Source organism: Pipistrellus hanaki (assembly GCF_964339955.1).
Source record: "Pipistrellus hanaki genome assembly, chromosome: 2".
NCBI lineage: Eukaryota > Metazoa > Chordata > Mammalia > Chiroptera > Vespertilionidae > Pipistrellus > Pipistrellus hanaki.
Window position 1 is genome coordinate 163,030,608 of NC_140504.1, and position 24,368 is coordinate 163,054,975.

The 24,368-nt window shown below is 42.2% G+C and overlaps 1 protein-coding gene across 1 annotated transcript in view; it reads left to right on the forward strand.

Annotated features, from left to right (window-relative positions):
* DAB1 (DAB adaptor protein 1) overlaps positions 1-24,368 on the forward strand; it is a 377,824-nt gene that overhangs the window by 236,578 nt on the left and 116,878 nt on the right. The window contains exons 4-5 of the mRNA XM_084872568.1: positions 14,443-14,582; positions 22,376-22,474. Coding sequence (XP_084728694.1) covers positions 14,443-14,582; positions 22,376-22,474 — 239 coding nt within the window. The remainder of the gene's footprint in view (positions 1-14,442; positions 14,583-22,375; positions 22,475-24,368) is intronic.

Sequence of the window (24,368 nt, forward strand, 5' to 3'; positions counted from 1 at the left end):
ATGTAGCCAGGGCTCCCCATCCACCAGAATGCGTGATTCTCCCCTTTCTCTACTCTTTGGTGGAAGCTCTATTTATTACACTGCCTTTTTGAAACAATGTTCTTCCACTTCAGGAACTTTTTTTTTAAAAGAAGTAATTCCATTTTACTCATCTCCTCTGGGAGACAACTTAGGTGAAGTGGAAACAGACATAGCCAGAGTGAGTCCTAGATAAATCACATCTCCTGTTGACCATGTGAACGCTGGGCAGGTTGCTTGACCTCAGAAAGTCTGTTTTCTCTTCTGCACAAAGTGAGGTCAAAATACCACTTAGGGCTGTGGGTCGGGCTAAATGAAAAGTTCTATATATGAATATGGATCACTCTACCTGGAACCCAGTAGGTGTTTAATAAATGGTAGCTCCAGCTGCTGGCACAAGGTCAGTCACATAAAAGATTCTTATAAAATGTTGGCTGAATTACACTAAAAGGGATTTAATACTTATCTCTGTTTTCCTTTGATCCCTTGTATCCCACTGTTGCTGATTATCAAAATGTGTCTCATTTTCTCCCTGGCAATCTACTGCAGTGGTTTAAGAAGCATTTAAGGTCATGCTGGTGACCGCATTGAGCTCTTTAGAAGGGAGATGCTTGCTGAAAACAGCAAGGCTGTGTAGGTATTCATGATTTTGTTATCTGATCAAAAAGGCCTGTGTATTTTTTTGTTGTTGGCAGAAAAGGGACCATAAGGAGTTGTTTAGAAGATAATTGCCTCTTACATATCAACTTCATTGAAAGATAGGCCATTCAGGGAGATAAACTACAAAAATTAGTTTGTGGCCTGAGATTTATTGATAAAAACATGGGAAAGGCATCTCAATCCCAAATGTTTCTCCTTTCTTGGCTTTCTTAGCAGGTGAGAATCCAGAGAGAGAATTGAGGATAAAGCTAGAATCCCTGGGGCAGTGAATTGGGTGAAGCCATCCACATCCCTTTCTTGAGCAAACATTAAATGACTGTCTTCCTGTGTGCCAGTAGCGGCTGAGGGTCTAGACCACATGTGTCAAACATAAGGCCAGCGGGCCAAATCCGGCCAGCAAGGCCTTGCAATGTGGCCTGCACCGCGCTGTCATCACTGCACTCCGCTGTCAGTTTATGACATTGTCAGTTTATGACTGTTCAGTAAACCATTCGGCCCGCGATTTAGGCTGGATTTTAGATTTTGGCCCCTTCTCTGATTGAGTTCGACACCCCTAGTCTAGACCAAGGGCTAGACCTTTTTTCTGCCAAGGGCTATTTATATATTTATAACATCATTTGTGGGCCATAGAAAATTATCAACTTAAAATGAATTAGCCTGCTATATATGGTCAAACATTTAATTAACTCACCCCTGATGCTGTGGCAGGGTCAGACCAAATGGTTTTGCAGGCCTTATCAGGCCTTCTGGCTGGATGCTCCCCACCCTGGAGTTGACGTACAGCAATTCAAATCCATTACTAATGAAAATCTTCTAGTTGTGAGTAACAGTAGTCATCCTCAGTGGACTTAAATATAACAGAGGGGCATACCATAATCGCCCAGAGATGTCTCATAGAACCTCGGGAATGTCACGTGTGAACTGAGCCTCTGGAAAGACCTCCCAGGAATATGGAATCAGTAAGAACCCCAATGATACTTTCTCTTTGTGGTCACCTTTTTTCCCTTTGATTTTTCACAAGACTGCCTTTCTCTTACCAATGGCAGGGAAAGATAGCCCCCTGAATTATACAGCCTCATGCTCGATTCTGGTCACAGGAGAGACTGACTCTGTCTGCTTCAGTTCCCAAGTCCTCAGGGTGGGCCTCTAATCAGCACAGCGAGGACCAGGTTCAGTCGAGAAGGGCTCTAGGGTGGGGTCATGTTGTATACACATGGCCACTGTGGGCAGCTGGGGGTTTAACCTGGGAGATTTGGGTGCTATATCAAATGGTCTCTCATCTCTTTTGTTGTTGTTAATTCTCCCCCGAGGATATTTTTCCATTGATTTTTTTTCTTCTTAGAGAATGGAAAGAAGGGTCAGAGACAGATAGAGAGAGAAACATCTATGTGAGAGAGACACATGGATTGGTAGCATCCTGCAGGTGAGACAGAGGCTGGGGATTGAGCCTGCCACCAAGGCACATGCCCTTGACTGGAATTGAACCCAGGACCCTTCAGTCCACAGGGTGAACCGCTATCACAGAGCCAAACTGACTAGGGCAAAATGTATTTACTCTCTATATATTTATTTATTTCAAAGAGGAAAGGAGAGAGAGAGAGAGAGAGAGAGAGAGAGAGAGAGAGAGAGAGAGAGAGAGAGAGAGAGAGAAAGAAACATCAGTGATGAGAGAGAATCATTCAAATCATTCATTGGCTGCCTCCTGCATGTCCCACACTAGGAATTGAACCCATAACTTGAGCACATAACCAGGAATTGAACCATGACCTCCTGATTCGGAGGTCAAAGCTCAAACACTGAGCCATGCCTCTGGCCCTTCTAAAGCAGCACATGGAGGAGCCCGATCTCCTCCTTTGCTGCCACTTCCCCTTGATTTTTCTGCTTTGATCACACTAACTTCTTCCTGTTTTATAAATGGGCCAAACATATTCGCTCCAAGAAGGACTGCTCTGTTCTTGCTGTTCACATCTCCTTTCAAATGTCAGTTCCATAGAAATGCCCTCCTGGGCCAGCCTGCCTAAATTAATTGTTCCCAGTCACTCTTAGTTTCATCAAACTATTTTATCATCCTCATAACACTTATCACTATCTGGACCGATCCTGTTCATTATTTATTTACTGGCTTCTTATCTTCCTTTTGCTTTAAGGTCAGAGGCTCTAGGCCAAGAGGGGCTTTCTCTCTCCTGCTCATGACTGGACCCTGGGACCTGGGCCAGTGCTACATGGTAGGCATTGCACACGTGTGTGGCATGCACGAGCATCAGGCTGACTGTCAGAAACCCCACAATGTCTGGGGGCACTCCTTCACTGTCTCCTTCCGCACATTCTACTTAAACCCTCCATCACGGAGATTTATCTCCAAGTTTAATCAAATGTAATTTATATTGAAGCCTCCTCAGTAAATAATTGATTTGCCCTCTCCGTTGTCTTCATCACAAATACTTCTTTGTACTCTAAAGAAATAATTGAATCTGTCAATAGTATACACAGCTCTTTTGTGTAGAAGGCAGATGGAAGATAAAGCATGAGTCTCACTCACACCAGAATAATCTGGGACCAAAATAGTCCCCCTTTAAAAAATAGTCTGCAAACAGGTTGGCAGCAGAGATGCCCAAATAAAGCCTCTTGTTTTTCCTAATGGAGGTGACCCCCTTAAAGTTGTAGCTGTCACAGAAGAAAGTTCTCGGCCCATCGCAGCTGCCTGTGAAGATAGAAACCCTTTTTCATTAATTAATCTCTGTCTCAGTCCAAGAGCAAGCTTTCAAATGCTGAGTGCACATGCACATTGAGTGGCCCCTCCAAACTGGGGGTTCGGCCATGGCTGGTGTGGCTTAGTTGGTTCATCCCATTCAATCCCTGGCAAGGGGTATACAGAGGGCAGCCAATCAATGTTGATGTTTTTCTCTCTTTGGATGTTTTACTCTTTCCCTCTCACTGAAAAATCAATATAAGCCCTGGCCTGTGTGGCTCAGTTGGTTGACTATTGTCCTATGCACCAAAAGGTTGCTGGTACCATTCCCAATCACCAAGAGGTTGCTGGTCCGATGCCCAGTTTGTGGATTCAATCCCCGATTGTAGCGAGGCAACAGATAGATTTTTTAATCTATCTCTATCCTTTCTTTTCTCTCCAAATCAATAAATACATATTTTTAAAAATCAATAAAAAATACTGGGGATGGGTTGTTTTGTGCTACACTGTGACCCCAGTTCACTGAGGAAATCTGATTCTCCTCCTGTCTTTGGTCAGTCACATGGCTTTCCATGGTCAATATATCCAGAGGGGACAAAGTTCTTCCAAGACATGCAGTCATCTACCTGCCCCCTTGTGGGCTTCTCCCATAAAAGACACTAGGAGAGGTACATTTGGCATCTGTTTTCACACAGTTTTCTATTCGAGTCCACACGTTTCTGAAGTGGAGGAAGGAGAGGGGAAAATAATGAAGTGTCAACTCTGACAAGTGAGAAAGATTCCATGTGTCCTCACTGGGAAAATCCATCCTCCTTTTGTCTTTCAAAGGAATTCTCAATATTGTCTTTCTTTACACTGTTTTAATTGGAAACATCTTGATAGTCCAATAGTAGGGCTCTGGATATATAAAGTTTGATACATCTATAGGATGAATATTGTGAGCCTCTACGAATCACATTACAAAAAAAGTGCCAATATGGAGGAGACTATATAAAAACACTGTAAAATGAAAGAAGCAACCCACAGACTTCCAGTAGGAAAACATTGTTGGAAAATGTGTGTTTGTGTGTGTGCACTTAGGAAAAACTTTGCATTACTCAAATGCAACCATAGAGGACCCTGGAAGGTTTTAAGAGTAACTTCCTCTTGTTATCTTGCCTGCATTTTCCAAATGTTAAGGTTCGAGCAAATTTCACTTTGTAATTGGGGGAGGGGGAAGCAGTTGTTTTAAATAATGGAAATAGGAAACGTTTTAAAAATGTCTCTGCTATTTTTCATTTGAAAACAAGATTGTTTTCACTTGTCATCAGCTCCCAGGGCTTTGCAGGTGCATCCGCTCTGCTATCATTGCATTTGCCAAAGGGAGACAAGTTGTGAACGTTAGAAAAACAAGCTGCACTTCTGGTGGCAGCGAGGATGCACTTGGGTGGATAGTCTCCCCACTCACCCCTGCAGACTCAGCTGCCCACGCAGGCTGGTGAGCACCCCGCAGTTCCACCAGGGGCCTGTGATCTGCATTTGCTGAGGGGTGTGAGCTGTGGATTTACCTTCTTGATCTGGCTTAGCCTCGTGGAGCATCGGTATCAGTACTCATGATTTGAGCACTCGGGCTGCCTCTGAACCCTGCGCCCATCTCTCTTAGATCATTTGCTGGCTTGCTTCCCCATATCAAGACCCTCTCTTTCAGAACACTCGCCCTCAAATGCATTGATTTTGTGCTGATTTTTATCGAGTTCCCAGGAAACCAGTGGCAGAAACAGATTTCCTGCGGGAAGCTTATTTTGGGGTGTGCCCTCCAAATCAATCCTGACTGGGAGTGCAGGTGGCAGGACTGGGCAGAGGGAGGAATTGAATAGTGATGCAGCTACATCAAGGCCTCAGTTGATTCTACTGTCCCAAGGAGGGCTCTCAAGTTGCCTTTCAGAGTGGCCTCAGATGGAGGTGCAGGGCTTTTGTACTTACCCCAATGGAAAGAACCAGTTATTGATTGGGTGCAGCAGCTACAGTGGGGGAAGGGGAGTGAATGAAGTGAGGAAATAGGGCATTGGGTGAGGTGACTCTCTTTGGCAGAGGGCAATTCCCTAAAATTGACTCACCCAAGAGCCTTCCCGTGCCTGCCTGTCACCTGCAGGGAATGAGTTTTCAGGCTTGAAATTGGTTCTGGGAGATATACCACGTGTAGCCTGAGTTCACAGGAAAGGAAGTGAGAATAGTGTCCACATGTGATAGCAGTCAAGAGCAGCACTTTGGTGCTGGGTGCTTTCCATAGATGAGTGCACAGAGGTTTTTACAGTAATCCTGCAAGACAAGCTTATTATCCTCATTCACAGAGAGACCAAGTGGCTTGCTCTAAGCCAGGGGTCCTCAAACTTTTTAAAGTGGGGGCCAGATCACGGTCCCTCAGAGAGCTGGAGGGCCAGACTATATGAACTACTAATTCCTACTGTAACACCTCAGCTGCGCTCACTGCCCAAAAAACTTGGCGGGCCGGATCAGACTCCTCTGCGGGCCGCATGTGGCCCGCGGGCCGTAGTTTGAAGACCTCTGCTCTAAGCCAACAGGCTCCTAAATGGCAAAGTCAGCTGAAGACCCAGGTCTCTCTTTGACGGTCTTCTTTCCCACTCACTATCCTGCCCTCATCCTTTCTTTGATTATAGATCCAATTTTCCTGTTGTATTTAGTATGTGTCATTCTACTTTGCCTTTGTCCAAGCAAAGCACTACAACCATCAATCATATGACCCTTTCAGTTGCAAATGACAGAAACAAAAATAAATGTAATGACTACATTCAGAACTATTCTTCCCCTACCTCCTGCAGTCCTATTTCTTTTTTTCTTTTCTTTATTTTTTTAAATCCTCAACCAAGGGTATATTTTTATTGATTTTATAGAGTGAGTGATGGAAAGGGAGAGAGAAACGGATTGAACTCACAATCTAGGTATGTGCCTTAACTGGCAATCAAACCCATGATATTACAGCGCATGGGACAATGCACCAAATAACTGAACCGCCCTGGCCAGGGCCTGCAGTCCTATTTCCTACCACCCTCAAGCTTTAGATTCTCTCCCTTAACACTTCTTTTGATTGATTTTATTTATTTTCAACACTCCTGGCTCTACCTTTTCCTAGCTCTGTGATCTTGGTCCAGTCTTTACCTCCTGGAGTCTCAGTTTTCTCACCTCAACAAGAAGGCATTAATTGTGCACATCAGGCTAGGTTGTTATAAGGAGTAAAAGGACAACGAAAATGAACTTACATGTTGTTCAAAGCCTATTCTGTGCTCTGCACTGTGGCATCAACATGAGATAAAAGCATAAGTTTTACCCTCTTTGCTCTTTGGCCATCAGGAAAATGGCACAAGCCCAGCCATGAAAACATCAGGGAAGTGAATGGTGTGTGCCATCCTCAGGGAGCAAGTGTACAGATCAGGCCAACATGAGAAGCCAGGCTGGTCCTGGACAATCCTTCATCTCCAAGTTAGCAGGATGCACCGAGCTCTCGGGCGTCCCAGAGGGACTTCAGGAAAACTCAGCCCCAGCCCTACAGATTACAGATATCTTCACAGGCTTCAACAATATATATATATATATATATATATATATATATATATATATATATATATATATATATATATTATATATAGCTTTTTTTAGTGATTTCATAAATGATCAGCTGCCTCTTGCATAGCCCCTATTGAGGATCAGCCTACAACCGGGACATGTGCCCTGATGGCCAATTGAACTGCGACCTCCTAGTTCATGGGTCATTGCTCAACCACTGAGCCTCACTGGCCATTTAGGCTGTGACTAAAATTTAAACTTGGTTTTCCAAAGTTATTAAACTTGGTTTTCCTCTATGTGTTTTGGAGGAGGGATGTTGGAAACACGGGGAAAAGAATGTCTTCTCTACTAAACATATTTACTTAGTCTGCAAATGGGTTTTAAGTAGTCCATTCCAGACCCTGTCTGGTGTTTTGGGGATTCCTCCTAGTTCATGGGTCATTGCTCAACCACTGAGCCTCACTGGCCATTTAGGCTGTGACTAAAATTTAAACTTGGTTTTCCAAAATTATTAAACTTGGTTTTCCTCTATGTGTTTTGGAGGAGAGATGTTGGAAACACGGGGAAAAGAATGTCTTCTCTACTAAACATATTTACTTAGTCTGCAAATGGGTTTTAAGTAGTCCATTCCAGGCCCTGTCTGGTGTTTTGGGGATTCACAGGGAGCATGTGTCAGTCCTCTGTGAGCACACAGTCCATGCCCAGCTTCCTCCTGCCTAACTTGCTCTTGTGCCCAGGAGTCTTCATGAGGAATGGGACGCATGTCACAGACTTACTTGGCAAGATCATCCCTTCACTTTTTCTTCAGGAAAATTTGGATGGGCATTTTAGGGGTACTGCTAGGAATTTGTTGGTCTAAGGCAGTGGTTGACAAACCATAGCTCGCGAGCCATATGCAGCTCTAAAACCATGGTTTGCTGTTCTGTTGACTAATGAGTTTGCCGACCACTGGTCTAAGGATTTTCTAGAGTGGCAGGCTGTTGCCCATTATTGATTTCTTTCTCTATTAAGAGTTTTTTGATGATGCCATACGCTTTTAATTATAGATTTATTTTCATTAAAATTTATGAAGACACAGCATGGGCAAAACAAATAAACAAATACCATAAGGAATTGTCAAGGAAATGAAAGAAGGACCAATGTCAGAGCATAAAGTTTGGATCACCATCCCTGGCCTCTGTGGCACAGTAGTTGGAGCGTCGCCACATGGACCACATGGAGGGTCTTGGGTTCAATTCCAGATTAAGGGCATGTACCTGGGTTGCAGTTTTGATACCTGGCTCTGATCACAGGAGAGGCAACCAATGGATGTGACTCTTTCACATTGAGGTCTTTCTCCCCCTCCCCTCTCTCCTTCCCTCCCTTTCCACTCTCTAAAAGCTAATGGAAAAAATATTCTCAGGTATAGATTAACAGCAACAACAAAGAATTGGGTCACCTATATGGGGTCCCCACAGGGCCTCCCTTACACTTTGGTGGCATCATGCGGCTCAGCCTGGGCACCCTGGGCTGAGGCTAAGCAGTGCAGGATTTCAGAGCCCCCAGCTAGACTCTGAATCCTAACACTTGGCTTTGGACGAAAGGTTCCAGGGCACTCCAGGTGCCCCTTATCTGGAGCTTCTCTCAGAAGCACCAGTGAAGAACGTTTTTATAGAAATGGTGTACAGGAATTGTAGATTGAATATGATTTTAGCTCTTTAATTACTTTACCTGTTAGCAGTAATGACAGCAACCATGTTCATAAAAGCTCATTTGAACAGTCCCTGAAGTGTGCTGCTCCCCTCATGCTGCCCACTACACAGCGAGGTAATTACAGCAAATCAGCATTCTCTCCCAGGCAGCCGGCAGACATAATTATTTGTCCATTGCACATCAACACCTGGATAATTGTGAGGTAGAATTCTTAGGAAAATAAGTTCTCTCTGTGGATGGGCTTTGAAATCCCTCCCCCCACAATCTGTTCTTAAATTGGACAACCTAACAGACAATAGGATGCTTGCAGCAGGGGACAGAATCATGTGGGACAGGCTGGGAAACACAAACTCTCCTTGAAATTTTCTTCATCGAGATGGATGGCCTGGTGATTCAGACAGATACACAGAAGGGGGGGGGGGGGGAATCTCAATGCAGGCACCGTGTTAATAATTCATAAGGTGATCCCGCTGCCTTCAGAAAGGAACATCCTGTTCCTAATTGCACCTTTATTCCCAGACAACCAAACAGAAAAATGTTCCCTAACAGCTGGGACCATTACTCCCGCGGCAGTATGACTTTGCTGCGGTTAGCTTTGGGCCACTGGTGCTTAATGTGAAATATATTAGGAGGGGAGGCGGCAGGCAGTGAATATTTACTGAGTGACTGCCCTGTCCCAGGCAGTGTGCAAAGAACAGAACGTATATTATCTCCTGTAATGCTAATTGTCCTAGAGAGGAGTGCAAATAACTACAGCATTGTGCAGGTGGAGAGTTTGACACTCAGAAAAGTTAAGGACTTTTCCAATACCACACACACGCACACACAAAGTTCCAGAGCTACTGCAACACCTCTGACTCCAAAGAGTCGGGCAACTGTGTCCCTCTTACTAGCAGTGTGGCCTTGCCCCAGTGGCCTCAACTCCCTGTGTCCCAGTCCCCTCCTTTTCTGAATGGGTGTCAGCTTCATCACCAAGGTGGCAGTAAGCTTCAAGGGGACCCTTTCTGAAAATGGGACCTGCTTGTTCATCCATAAGACATCTGCTCATATAGCTATGACACAAGGTGAAGAGTGGCAAATGCTATAGCAGAGTATCTAGTGAGGTCACCAGAGGCTCCATAGCCTAATAGTTCAAAGCATGATGCTTAAAGGCATGGAAGTTTGCATAACACTTGCCTTCAAATTCAGGCTGTGGGAGTTGAATAGATATTTCCCCAGAGAAGGTATGCAAATGGACAATAAGCGCATGAAACATGCTCAATGGCAATTATTCCCAGGAGATTGCAAGACAAAGCTCTAATGAAATGCCACCTAAGGTCCATAGGATAGCTAAAGCGGAAAAGAAAAAAAGGGATGTTGGCAAGAATACCTGGCAGAGAACCGGAAACCTTCCTACTTTGAAGGTGAAGCTGTAAGCTGGTAAGGCCACTTTGGAAAAGAGGTTGGATAGGTCCTAAAAAGTTAGCCATGGACTTACCAACAATTCCCCTCATGTGTTTAATACAAAGAAAAGAATTGAAAAATATCCCCCAACAAAAACAGATACATAAATGTTTGTAGCCACATTATTCACACTAGCCCAAAAATAGAAACAACCTAAATAACCATCAATTGATGTGGTATGACCATACAATGAAACATTATTCAGCATAGAAAAGGACTTGAGGTTGAGATACAGCTGAAACATGCAGTAACCATGAAAATGAGATGTCGAAGTCCACATGTTATATGCCCCTATTTATATGAAATACAATAGGCACTTCTATGGAGAGAGAACATAGATTAGCGGTTGCCTAGGTCTGGTGGGTTGGGGGACATAGGGAACATTGCTAAGGAATACAGGGCTTCTTTGGAGGATGATGAAAATGTTGTGAAGTTAGCTAGTAGTGACGGTTCTTTAACTATGAATGTATTAAAGCCACTGAATTGTATACTTTTAAAAAAAATATGTTTTATTGATTTTTTACAGAGAGGAAGAGAGAGGGAGAGGGAGTTAGAAACACCAATGAGAGAGAATCATTGATCAGCTGCCTCTTGTACACCCCCCACTGGGGATGTGCCTGCAACCAAGGTACATGCCCTTACAGAATCAAACCTGGGAACTTTCAGTCTGCAGGCCGATGCTCTATCTACTGAGCCAAACCGGTTCCCGCTGAATTGTATACTTTAAAAAGGAGAATTGAATTGGGATGGGAGGTATATGTCAACAAAGCAGTTATTTTTAAAAAATCAGGCTATGCTGTTGATGTTGAGTGTTGGTGTTATCCCCTGTAATCAAGGGCTCGTTACAGAGTCTAGCTCAAAGAGCTGCATAAGGATTAAATAGCAGGTTGTAGGTGAAACTCTTGGCCCAGTGACTGGTTTAGGTTTAGTCCATGCTTGATAACAGATAGCTATGATGTTAATGTTTTTCCTTAAATATGTGGCCTTTCTCTTGTCTATCCTAAAGCATAGAGTCAGTGGTGCTTTCAGTGAAATAAGTTGGTGATGCATGATGACTTGGGATGCGTGAAAACTGACCCTCTCTCTAACACCCTCAAATAGGCTGTGCCTCTGAAGGTACAGCCTTATGGCTCTGATAGCTGTTATTTATTTCTTAACTAATATAACTTAGACCTTGCTCAAGATGTGATCATGAAAAATTACCCTTTTAATGGTGGAGCATTTAATGAGAAACTGGATTATCTAGTGCATAAGTGCCCTTCATACAAATTAGCTTGGCCCTGGGTCCTAATCTAAATTGGGTTTCCCCACTTTCCTCTAAATGGCCTAATATTTTCTTATTAATCTCTGCCCTTATTCACCTGATCTGGCTCTGCCTCCTCTTATGAATCCTCCTCCTTGCCAGAGATCTGGCCCTGACAAATGTTTCCTGAGTCTGCCTTTGTGTCTGACTCATGGGCAGTTTTTAGACATGAAATGCAGGCTGGAAACTGTTCCATTTTTAGGCTGTTTTTCCAATGGAGTTTTTTTGTTGTTGTTGTTAATCCTCATGTGAGGTTAATTTTCCATTGATTTTTAGAGAGAGTGAAAGGTCAGTAGGGAGGGAGGGGGAGAGAGAGAGACATTGATGTGAGACATACACATTGATTGGTTGCCCCCCAATCGAACTTGCAACCCAGGTACATGCCCTTGATTGGGAATCGAATCTCTGACCCTTGGGTGCTCAGGCGGACGCTCTACCCACTTAGCAACACTGACAAGGGCTTTCAAATGGAGTTTTAATGCTGCCAGTATACTGAGTATCAACAGTTTTGGGCCAGGTAAAAGATGGAGCTTTAAGGGAAGTTGGGGAGATGAGAAAAAATTCATCGTAGTGGCTATGAGAAAGGGCTTAAAAACACTGAACATAAGCAAAACCACCAGTGTGGGCTCCAACATCAAATAGATCTGGGTTCAGGTCCCACTTAGTGAATTTGCACAAGTTGCTTAATCTGTAATACCTGAATAATAGCACCCACCTTTAATATTTTTTTTCTGGGACTAAACAAGTTGGTGCACATATATTGTCATTAGATTCCACATATAAGTGAGATCATGTGATACTTGTCTTTCTCTGACTGGCTTATTTCACTTAGCATGATACTCTCCAGGTCCATTGATGCTGTCTTAAAAGGTAAAAGACAGGGGGAGGTGACCTGTATCACCATGGGCCCTATTGTTTAGCTAGATGTCCATAGAGGGTATATCATAGCAAATGTTCTTCTCTTTGTTCGTAGCTTCATTCTCTGACCCCTGTCCTCACTGAAATCCTGGAGACTTAATTTTTACATTGATTACAATTCCTCACTAATCATTCATGTGTGATATTTGCTTTATGGACTATTATTCAAAGGCTTGAATATACTAGGAGTCAGCAAAGATTCAGTGGGAAAAACACCAATGGGAGGTTGGGGACCATAGGTCAAACTGGCTCTGCAGACCTTCCTCCTTTGTGCTCTCTGGCCCTCATAGGGAATCTTCCACATGCTTCTTTTACTGGGCCACCAAACTGGTGGCAGCTACCTGTGATAGAAAACTTAACACCTGAATACATGCTTTGCACATACTATCTCATTTAAGTTACTATTCATAACAGCTCTGGAAATAGAAATTTAACCTTCATGCAATGGACAAGGAAATTGAGGCTCAGTAGATAGGTTAGTTGGTTTGCAAGGGAGAGAGTCATAGTTTAAATGAGGATGTCTGACTCTAAATATGTATCTTTTACTTTCTCAGCACAAGGCATTTTTACTTGCAGTCACCAGAAACTTGAACTTCTGTGGGCATAGATTTTGCCTCATTTACCTGTTATCAGTGAGTAACAGCTTCTGGCACAGTGATGCTCAGTAAGAGATGAATGAATGAAATGCAAGTCATGGTTTATCTATTGAAAAGTATTGTACAATGGTTAGTTGTTGTTATTGTGTGTGGGTTTTTCCCTATTTTAAGCATTTTCTCAAATAATTCTCAATCCAGCCTTATGGAAAGGCCTTAGTTTTGCACACTGTAAGGATACATAGGACGAAATGGGATGAGTTATCATTAATGCCTCAGCTCTAAGTGTTTGACTGTTGAGGGAAGGCACGAGAGAGGGGGGTTATGAGAAGTTGAAGTTGATGATATTTCAAGAGATGAAGAGCAAAAGGCATGGCATTCCAGGTTTTTAGAACCACATATGCAATGCCCCAAACTGTGATTAGTTTGATGAGGTTAGACATTTGAATTCCAGCCCTAACCAGTTTGGCTCAGTGGATAGAGGATCATCCTCAGACTCAAGGGTCCCAGGGTTAGATTCTGGTCAAGGGCATGTACCTTAGTTGCGGGCACATCCTCAGTAGGGGTGTGCAGGAGGCATCTGACCAATGTTTCTCTCTCATTGATGTTTCTAAGTCTCTCTCCCTCTCCCTTCTTCTCTGTAAAAAAATCAATAAAATATATATTTTTTATAAAAAAATTGAATTCCCATGTAGTCATATTTTTTTCTGACTGTGTAAACTTGGATAGGCTACCTGGATTCTCTGACTTCATCTTGATCATCTGGGAAATGGATATGGTTGGCTTATTGTGAAGAATGGGGATACAGTTTATAAAACATTTTATATACATAAGTACTCAGTTCACAGTTACTTTACTGCTCATATTTTATGTGGATATGTTTGAACTTCTGGCTGGTGTGTCTTAGCAAAATATTATGTTAATAACAGTATGCTATTGGGAAAGCCTGTTGCAAGCCTTTAGACTTCCACACAGCTTCCATATCAAGTAGTATGGAAGTCTATTTCAGTACACACATGGGTTGGCAGAAGAGAGATTGTAAAACCATTTTTTATTATAATTGTCGTGGGTCATTACTTGATACAAAGCAATTACTCTGGAGTCTCACTATGAAACAGCCCATGGAATTGGGTATAAGGAGGATCTTGGATTCTGGCCAAAGTCATATTAAATGCTAGAAATGCTGAAGGAGCTCAGTGCTAAGAATGTCAGTGGGTGATTATCATTTATTGAAAACCTAGTGTATAGCAAACACTGCACTGGGTACTTGACACATGTTGCCTGATTTGTTTACCTTGCTGCCCTTTTGGGGCTGGTTATTCTTCACTCTTTTTTTTCTTCCTGAGAAAACAAAGGCTGAGAGAGGAGAAGCAGTTTGCCCCAGGGTTTGAAAGGGGAGCAAAAATTTGCATCCAGGAGTACTGCCGTGTTTTTCTACTTGGTCTTGTGGTTTGACTTTCCTAGAACACAGTGAAGCCAGAGAGCAAACCTCGGTGCCGTGGGTATTCAAAGCCATCAGGCCCTGAACGCCTCCGTCTCTGAATCCTGCTTTCCTCTGTTTTTAGGTCAGGATCGCAGCGAAGCCACTCTGATAAAGAGGTTTAAAGGTGAAGGGGTCCGGTACAAGGCCAAACTGATCGGGATCGAAGAGGTTTCGGCGGCTCGGGGAGACAAGTTATGTCAAGATTCCATGATGAAGCTCAAGGTGCAGTGCAAACATTTTACTTTAAGTATTATGGGTTTAATATGGCTGAGAGAAAGAAATGATTGCACAGTCATTATGGTAAAAATGTTGTTTACTCATTTATTAGTAAATTATTTACTCATTTGTTGAGGCACTGATGAATCGCTGCCTTTATTTATTTTGAAGGGATTTCACTCATTCAGCAAATGTTCATTGAGCACCTCCTATGTGGAGGAATTTTATTTGGCCCTGTTTATAATTATTTTATTTTCACATTTCATTCAATTATATCTTATTCAGGCAATGCCTGCGAAAAATAAAAGTAAAATCGTCAAATTATAGTGTCTCAGATTTTATAAATTTTCACCACTTTTTAATGAAATTTATAGATTTTACTGTATGATAAATATGGTAAAGATGCTATCATGATAATAAAGGCATACTATGCTAATTAGACCAGATGTCCTTCTGGATGACCTTCCATAGGAAACTGGGGCTGTGAGGGACGCCCTGGTCCCAGGTGCCAGAGGGAAGCCAGTGCCAGCTGCCGGGAAAGGAAGGCCTACTCTTGCATGAATTTTGTGCATCAGGCTTCTAGTGTTAAGATAAAAGCTACTTTTATTCATTTTTGTAACTAATATTAATGTCCTCAAATACTTTATAAGAAGGGGAAATATTTTCTAAGTAATATGTAACCAGATATTAGAACATGGAGAGATCATAAAGAGGTTTCTTACTTTAAATGCTTTTAAGAAACCTTTTCATGGAAATGCTAAGAAACTGGAAAAAAGTTTAATATGCAAAATTTAAAAATTTTGATATTTAAAGGTCTCTTAACATACAAACAGGAAATGTTTTGTTTCTAGATTATTGTATCCATTTTTTTGTTTTGTTTTGTTTTTTAATAATATCAAATAGTTTTAAAAATAAAATAGTTTGGCTCAGTGGATAGAGTGTTAGCCTAAGGACCAAAAGGTCCCGGGTTCAATTCAGGTCAAAGGCATATTCCTGGGCTGTGAGCTCCTCCCCAGACGAGCCCTGGTCTGGGATTTTGCAGGAGGCAACCAATTGATGTGTTCCTCTCACATCTCTTGTCTTTCACTCTCTCTTCCACTCTCTCTAAATATCAATAGAAAAATATCCTCCCGTGAGGATTTAAAAAATAATAATAACAAAAATACGTAAAAATAAAATGATTTAGCAACAATTCTGTAAAATATCTTATACATTTAAAACATATTTTTTACTGATTATAGAATTCACAAAAATGTTTATTATAAAATGTTTTCAAAATACAGAAAAGTATAAGGAGGAAAATTGAAATGATCCTCAATCCCACCACATGAAGAAAATTAGTGTCAACATTTTAAAAGTGTGTGATTTATAATCTCTTTGTATTTTATATATATTATATGAAATATACATATATGTTTAATGTAATTGGAATAACTATACAATTTTATATTCTGCTTTTTTCTCATCTGACAATAATAAGTTATGAGCACTTTTAAAATTGTCTTCAGATTGTCACTGAGGATACAGCTTGGTCAGTATAATTTTTTTTTTTAAATATAAGAAAAAAATTTTTTTAAAAAAGCTGGCCAGGGCCTAAAAGTATTAAATAGGACAGTATTTGCAAAACACGTTTCTTTAATATTTGCTTAATAGATCACAGCTGTTATTTGTTTATACTATAAAATTTTCTCAGCAGTTTGACATGTATATTCGATGCTATGTCTTCCTAAAGTTTGAATGTAGGAATCATCATTTTTAAAACCTTTTAATTTTCTAAACTATGTATCCATTACTTTCTTTTTCTTTTTCTTTTATGCTGTTGCCATAAGCAAACTTTAGTTGAACAATTATGTGGCTATTGATTGTAAGGTGTACTAGAAAAGAGACATAAAGGCACCCAAATTGTGATTTCACAGGTTATCACCTTGGAAGAGGTTAATGTATCTTTTTTGATAATTAAACAATATTCTGAGCTTTGAGGGAAGTGCAACAATGAGCCCTCTTCTTTTGCCAAGTTCAATTCTGACAAATAAAATAGACAAGGGAATCTGGAAGGAAGAATTCTAAATTCCAGCTTTTTAACTGATAAGTGCTGCTCTGGAAAACATGATGTACATACATGGGCATAGTGGATATTCTTGGAAGAGACAGGTTATCCCACTTGAGTTACAGGGAATTGGATAACCGCAACCCTTCCTATTCTCCTCATCCCCATTGCTGCTCCAGAGCAGGACCTTAACTCACTCATGAGATCAGACCGGAATGCAACCTCACTGCCAGCAGGCAACTTGCAGAGAGAACCCAGAAGAGACTGAGCCATGTGTGCTGGGCTTCTCTCCAAACTCCTCAATCAGGTAGAGCCACACCTGCTTCCCACAAAGACCTTAATGCAAGGTGGGGAGAAAGGCCAGGATCTTGATTCTTGCCGAAGTCCCTCCTTACTGAGTTTGAGTCCAGGCAGATAGAGATTTGCTCCTGACAAATGTTGATTAAAATACATCAAGATCACCCATGATCTGGTTCCTACCCAGAGTCACAATCTGCTGATGAGAAAGGATCTGATGCATCCCTCCCCCTTTCCCCCATCGCCAGCATCCTGGTAGATAGCCACTCAGCAGGCATCTATCATAGGGTGCCCCACTGGCCCAGTGGCCTTTATGGAAGAACCAAGGCCAATGTGGACATGAGGCAGGAGTCGGCTTATGCTCCCTGAAGGGTCACATAATATGGGCCACATTAACTGGATCAAACCTGATGATGACTGCTGACCTTATACGTGTGTGTGTGTGTGTGATCTGCAATGAAGTGTCCCATCTTGGTTTTTTTTATTTTTCTTATTTTTTTTTAAGTGTCCCATCTGTAAACCTTCAGAGCGGAGGGGCTCCCAGAGCCCTGGAAGTATGTCCTACTATACACACTCCTTTCAGATCTGCTGAATTTGAGTGGTTTTGATTCATGACAATTGTGTTTCATTATTTGCAAGTTGCCAAGAAGAATGCTGACATTTCAGTCCCAGTGGTCTTTCTTTGGGAAGCACAGAAACATAAGCGTTCGAGTCGTCCTCTGGCCACCTGCCCAGGAAAGAGGGAGACAGAGAAGTACAGAATGCCTCTTAGCATTGCCAAATGGCCCACTTGTTCACGGCAGACCATATGAGCAATGAAAATAATTCTGTCTTTCTTTGCTAGGCTCTCTGAAGCTGGTGCCTTTCCTTGTTGTAGAGTTTGCTCTTGGATTTGAGAAATTTGATATGGGGTTCACACTGTGAGTCTGAGTGAGCCATTGCCTGTCTACCAACAAATCACTGTCATCACCATATTTTAATTTTAGGGTCAGCAAAGTACTTCAGTATACATTATCTCTTGATCATGTGCGATAGTAGCCTCCCAGTTTTGTAAATAAGAAATCTGAGGTTCATGGTCATTAAAGGATTTGATCCAGATTCTTTGTTTAACCTTCATTTAGCCCAGAATTCAAATGCAGATCTTCAGAAAACTAATGTTTGACAAGACATAGTTTAAGGCTAAATAATATTCTCACAATGTATATGTATATATATTAATTTCAGAGAGGAATATAGAGGGAGTAAGAGATATAAACATCAATAATGAGAGAGCATCACTGATCAGTGACCTCCTGCACTCCTACCAGGGATTGAGCTTGCAACCCGAGCATGTGACTTTGACTGGAATTGAACCTGGGACTCTTCAGTACTCAGACTGACACTCTATACACTGAGTTAGGGCAATAATATTCTCTTTTGATCTGCATTTAATCTATTTTGGTTCCCCTCCTAGATTTTAAGCACATGGGATTGCTTGCTAATATCAATATTAGTACTAATAATACTGGTAACTTAGTTGTTGAGTTCTCCCTACACACCTTGCAAAATGCAGATGTGCATGCTCACTTAAAAGCTCTAGCATCTTGCCAAAACCGGTTTGGCTCAGTGGATAGAGCATCAGCCTGCGGACTGAAGGGTCCTTGGTTCAATTCCGGTCAAGGGCATGTACCTTGGTTGCGGGCACATCCCCAGTAAGGGGTATGCAAGAGGCAGCTGATCGATGTTCCTCTCTCATCAATGTTTCTAACTCTTTATCTTCCTCTCTCTAAAAAAAAATCAATAAAATATATTTTTTAAAAAGCAAAGAAAAAAAAAAGTTCCAGCATCCTTATGAGGTGAGAGGTGTGATTAGTCTCATGTCAGAGTTCTCTTTCACAACTAAGTCCGGAAGCAGGTGGCCCCGCCTATCTATTTTCAGAACATCTTTGACATGCCTGTAGTATATTGTGTAGTCCATTTATTTCACCTGTGCTTCTCCTCACGTCCCTTACAGAGTGCTATTACAGAAGGAACTCCAGTACTGGAATCTGAAAAATTACTGTATTCTCTAGGTCTTGTATGTTCCTTGAGGTTTGTGGTGGCCACTTGTCCCTTGACCTATGTTTCCTCAGATGTGAAATAAGGGAGGTCATTCTTACAGCCCATGATTGCCATATGGGCTATATTGTATATCACATCAGAGAAGTTCTACATAGTGGGTACCCAGGAAAATGTTCGACTCCCTAATATCCAGGTTTCTAACTGTGACTTCCTAGGTCAGGAGGCTAATCCTAGGCACAGAGCCCCAAAAGGCACCTGCTTCCACATTTTTGGCCTCTCCAGCTGGCGCTGCCCCGGGCCTCTGTGAGTTCCACGGAGCAGCAGTGAATCATCCTGGGGAGATGAGACTCAGAGGCAGCACATGCTGTGTGGTGGCAGGCGTGCTGCGACTTGGAGCAATTTTTCAGAGTTTGACTCAGGGTCTTGTCTCTTAGGAAAAGCGTGTTCAATAAATTTGGAGTTTTATTTCCCCAAAGACAGCATCATATGGATAGCCTTTCTTGTTTTCCATTTGTCATGTAAAGTGCCCGCCAGTGGCCGAAGACAGAAATGCTCCTGGAACATGTATGCCTGCTCCACCCACCTTCTTTATGTTCCCCCCTATTCCACCAGGGCGTTGGTGATAGCTCAGTGGAACCAGGACACAAAGGGGAGCAGTGCCTAGCCAGCACCACTGTGGGCCGGGCATTATTGCTGTTGGATATAGCAGTAATTCTCAGTGTGAGGGGCTGTGAGGACTGTTTTGGAGGGACACATTGAAGCTAATCTTCCTGAACCAAGGTGTAGCCCTCTCTGCCCTCTGCCCCACGATGTCCTCACCCAGGAAGGAGTTAAACAAGAAGATGGGGCACCCCTCCCTTTGATACTGTCCTTCCAGTCCTTCCATTTGTGATGGGGCTACTTCATGTTCTCTCTCTGTGTAAGTCTGGCTACTTGAGGTTGAAGGTTAGGCAGAAGAGGGCTGGCAACATAAGTTATTTTACTCCAAATCCAGCCAAGAACACAGTTTTCAAAGTCAGATTTTCCTGGGTTCAAAGCCTGGCTTGTTCATTGCCAGAGCGAGGGGCGGTCGCTTCAACCTTTTGAGTGCCCGTTTTATTCCGGGCTCTGTTCTCGACACTGGGCATGTAGAATGAACAAAACCAAGTTTCATGAACAGTTGAGCTTTTGTTCTGTTGGGTAAAGACAGCCAGTCAGCAGATGAATACGTATCTCAGATGGTGGTAAGTGCCATAAAGAAGAGACGTTGGGGGGAAAGAATGAGACAGAGTTTGGCAAGGAGGATGGAGGGTTCAGAGACCATATCTCTGATGGAGAGGCATCATACAGAAATAGGATTCCCTTGGGATTGCAGACACAGACTTTGACCATTCCCCCAGGTCCTTAAAATCACTCCTCAGTAAATCATTGGGAAAGCAAGCAGTGTGGTGAGGACTTCAGGGACCTTTGAATAGGATATGGGTGTTAAAGAGACAGAGGACTTAGTTTTGAGGATGAGTCCTTCTCTTCACCTATTTCCTGGGCAGTCATTGGAGGTAGAATCTTATGTCAGCATGTATCAGTCCCAGACGCTGAAGGAGGAACCTTGAGTAGGGTCATAGGAATGTGTCAGCTTGCTAGAAAAAAAGACAACATATAGAAATATGTCTTTTCTCTGCACAAGAGACTTGAGAGCTCAGTTGTATAGTATCAGCTTTTTTGTTCCCCTAACTCTGCCATCTCAGAAGTTTCTAGGCATCATTTTCTCATCTGTCAATCTGTCAGTTGGGAAATTGGGACTGATTAGTTTTAAGGTTTTTCTTTGGCTCTAACATCTTGCACATCTGTGAATACAGAATAAGAGGCACTTAAGAATGAGTGGACAACTTTTCAGGTAGTGAAATTCCTACTTGTAGGCACCTAAACAGTTACTGGGACATAAATTTTAAGGGACAATCATTCATTTACTAGAAGTTATTTTTTATTACGTCCCTGCAATGTATCAGACATGGGGCTAGGAACTTGAAATAAAATGATATTTCATTATCTCGGCCATGCCAGGAAGGTATTTACACTTGCGGAAGTGGAACTGAGAGGTGAGTAATTTGTCTGAGGTCACAGAGAGCTAGGAGTATACTCCAGATGGTCTGAGTATTTTTAATTTCCAAATGTGAGGATGATCAAACAACCCCAAGAGAATGAACGCCCCTGCCCTGTGCCTTCTGGTTGTGTTGATTGCTCTCTAACCTCAGTTGTTCTCAAAGACTGATGTTGAGCTTTTACTCTTCTGGAAACAGCACGGACTACTTTTATCTCTTGGAAATATGAAATCAGTACTATTTTAGACTTCATTATGCCTAAAAGTCCAAACCCACAACTGCTGAGAGTCGGGCTTCATTTCACCCTCTGCAGAGGCTAATGGTTAAGGCAGAGTCACCAGCAGCCCTTGAGTGTAAATCCCTAGGTGCTCCTTTATCCTCCAAGTTGTAGCCTTATATGAATCCCATGCTTACCTATACTTGGCCACCACAGAGGCACTTTAAAAAGCAAGTGTCTTTACTCTTAACTTATATCGTATCGACTTCAGGAAACTCAGGATAGAACATTCATGGAACAATAATTTACAGAGACCTCCCTGTCCTCCGGGACTGTGCTGGGCACCTGGGAGAAAGTAGAAAGCAGAGCAGTGTCCCTACCTTTTATGACATTTACCTTCTAATTGACTCATATACATACCTTTAGTTTATAAAACATTTGAGAAAGTGTGGAAACAGATGTTTTGATAAATGGAATACTAAGGGTAAGTAAGTACTTTATTTGAACACCCAGGAATGACTGAGAAAGGAGTAGGGGAACATACAAAATGGCTGTGGGTAAATGTTTCAACCATAAGCATCAACTCTGATCACCATATTTTTCCAAGCAAAAATTGAGACATGGGATAATTTGGCAATAATTTTTTTATTTCCCTAATGTTCTCTGAATTGATTCCTATGAAAAGTTTCCCCAGAAGCATAATAAAAATAAAATATTTAAGAATCTATTCCATGACTCACCTTTATTGAATAGATTAAAACCATATGCAATGCAAAACCCAGCAAAGCTATTAATAACAAGACCATACTGTGTGTCTCTAGGCACCTCAAATTCTGAGCCGAGTACCTAGGCACAGAGTAGGTATTCTATAAATCTCGGTTAGCCAAAGAAGTCGGTGCTCAGATATCTATTTATACAGTGTTTGAACAGCGAGGAAAAGCATTCTCCGACAAAGTCAAGCAGATGCAAGCTCATCGAGTCGGGAAACCTGGAAGGAGCAGAGAGAAAGGCGCGTGCCTGATTGGTGGCCCTGCCTGATGGTATCTGACATGCCTTTGGGACCAGAGGGCATTTTCAAATGAAAACACTAAAGTAAAAACCATGTCTTTCCTCTCAACAGGGCGTTGTGGCTGGCGCTCGTTCCAAAGGAGAACACAAACAGAAAATCTTTTTAACCATCTCCTTTGGAGGAATCAAAATCTTTGATGAGAAGACAGGGGTAAGTAAAAGGAGCACGTGGCATTGTGCAATTGAATCCATTGACAGATGTGCCCTTAAAAGCCTGTCTGCGCTGGGCAGGAATATCAAAGGAGCATAAAAACACATAAAGCAGCTGACAAACTTGATCAACTGTGATCGTCCATCAAAGGGGGGCTCTTCCCGGACTTGGCCACAGTGCGGCTGCCCCATGTTTCTTAGCGTGTAATTGTGATAAAAGTGTCACCCGGTCTCGGGACTCTAATGGGAGATTGATGAGCTTTGAGGAGCGGTGGGCAATGTGACGGTTTAAGTTGGATTTCTTTGTGTGCTGGCAGCTTTAAGGACACGCGTCCTAGAGGGAGACGCATGGGGCTCTTTTGACTCGGTCAAAGCATCCAGACTCTCTTGAGTTTAACCTGTGGAACCTTGTAGTTGCTGCAATCAAAAAGAATAAATGGAGTTTTCCATCTTAAAAAAAAAAATAAAATCTATCACTGCATGACCAGGAAGTGGAAGCGCTAATATGTTTGTTGAAGGAACCAAAGACATGGTTTTGTGTTCTCATCAGCCTCCCAGAGGCAATTAGCTCCCAGGTTCATCCCCAGGGCTTGTCTGACATTGCGGGTCCTGTGTATTGATGGTAAGGGAGAAACAAAAAAAATAGTCTATGACCTGTTTTATTGAGAGGGCGAGCATCAAATGGACATATTTGTCCTTTTACTCATGTACCCGCCTCCACTGAACTTCACAAGGTAATTTATCAAGCACTGTATAAATAATACTCTACTCGCCAAGTTAATTAACCTTTGTCATGTTGCATTATTTTTTTCTCCCCTTTGTTCTGACTCATACTAGGATAAAATGTCAGTAGTAGGGTGATGATTTCACAGTGGAAATGGATCTTCCTGAAGAGAAGTTACTCCTAAATAACCAGTCATGTGACAGATAAGGGCACACCCATGTTCATAGCAGCTCTATTCACAATAGCTAAATGGTAGAAGCACCCTCAGGGGTCCTCCCATGGATGCACAGGCAAGCCAAATGTGTATATATAGATAGTGGAATAATGTTCAGCACTGAAAGGAGACAAGTTCTGACACATGCTACAACATGGATGGGCCTTGAGGACATTTTTCAAAGTGAAATGAGCCAGTCACAAAAAGATAAATTCTGAAGGAGTCCATTTACCTGGGTGTCTAGAGGAATCCAATTCGGAGACAGAAAGTACAATGGTGGTTGCCAGGGCTGGTAGGGGTGAGGAGAGGGGGGTGGGGAGTGAAGCATTAGTGTTGAATGGGGACAGAGTTCAAGTTTGGGTAGAAGACAGCAGTGCTGATGGAAGGCTGCAATGATCACACCACAATGAGAATGTGCTTTATGCCTCTTAAAAATGGTTAAAGTGGTAAATTTTATGTTATGTATATTTACCACAATAAGAATAACTGGTAATAATAATGTCATTTTATTGAGAACATGCTATATACTAGGTGCATATTAGTCACTTTACACACATTATTCAGTTTTCTCCTCACAAAGCCCTTTGAGATAATCATAACAATAGCTCCTTCATCAAGCACATAATATGTGCCACACATTGTTGTCAGTCCTTTGTAAGAACCCACCCATTTGTTGTCAGTCCTTTGTAAGTACCCAATCCTCATGGTGACCATATGAGGTAGGCGTATTGTTACCTCCGTTTTATAGTTAAAGGCATCAAAGAGAGAAAAGTTTATTAACTAGCTGAAAAACAGTGGCTGTGGAGACAAGATTTCAACCCAATCAGTCAAGCTCAGGAGTCTTTTCACTTAACAGCATTGCAGGTTCTCTCTCAGAATAAGTGGCTTTCTGAAGTTCACCAGCATGGAGGAGGCAGAACTGGGATTTAGCCTCCAGCTGACATAAATCAAAACTCA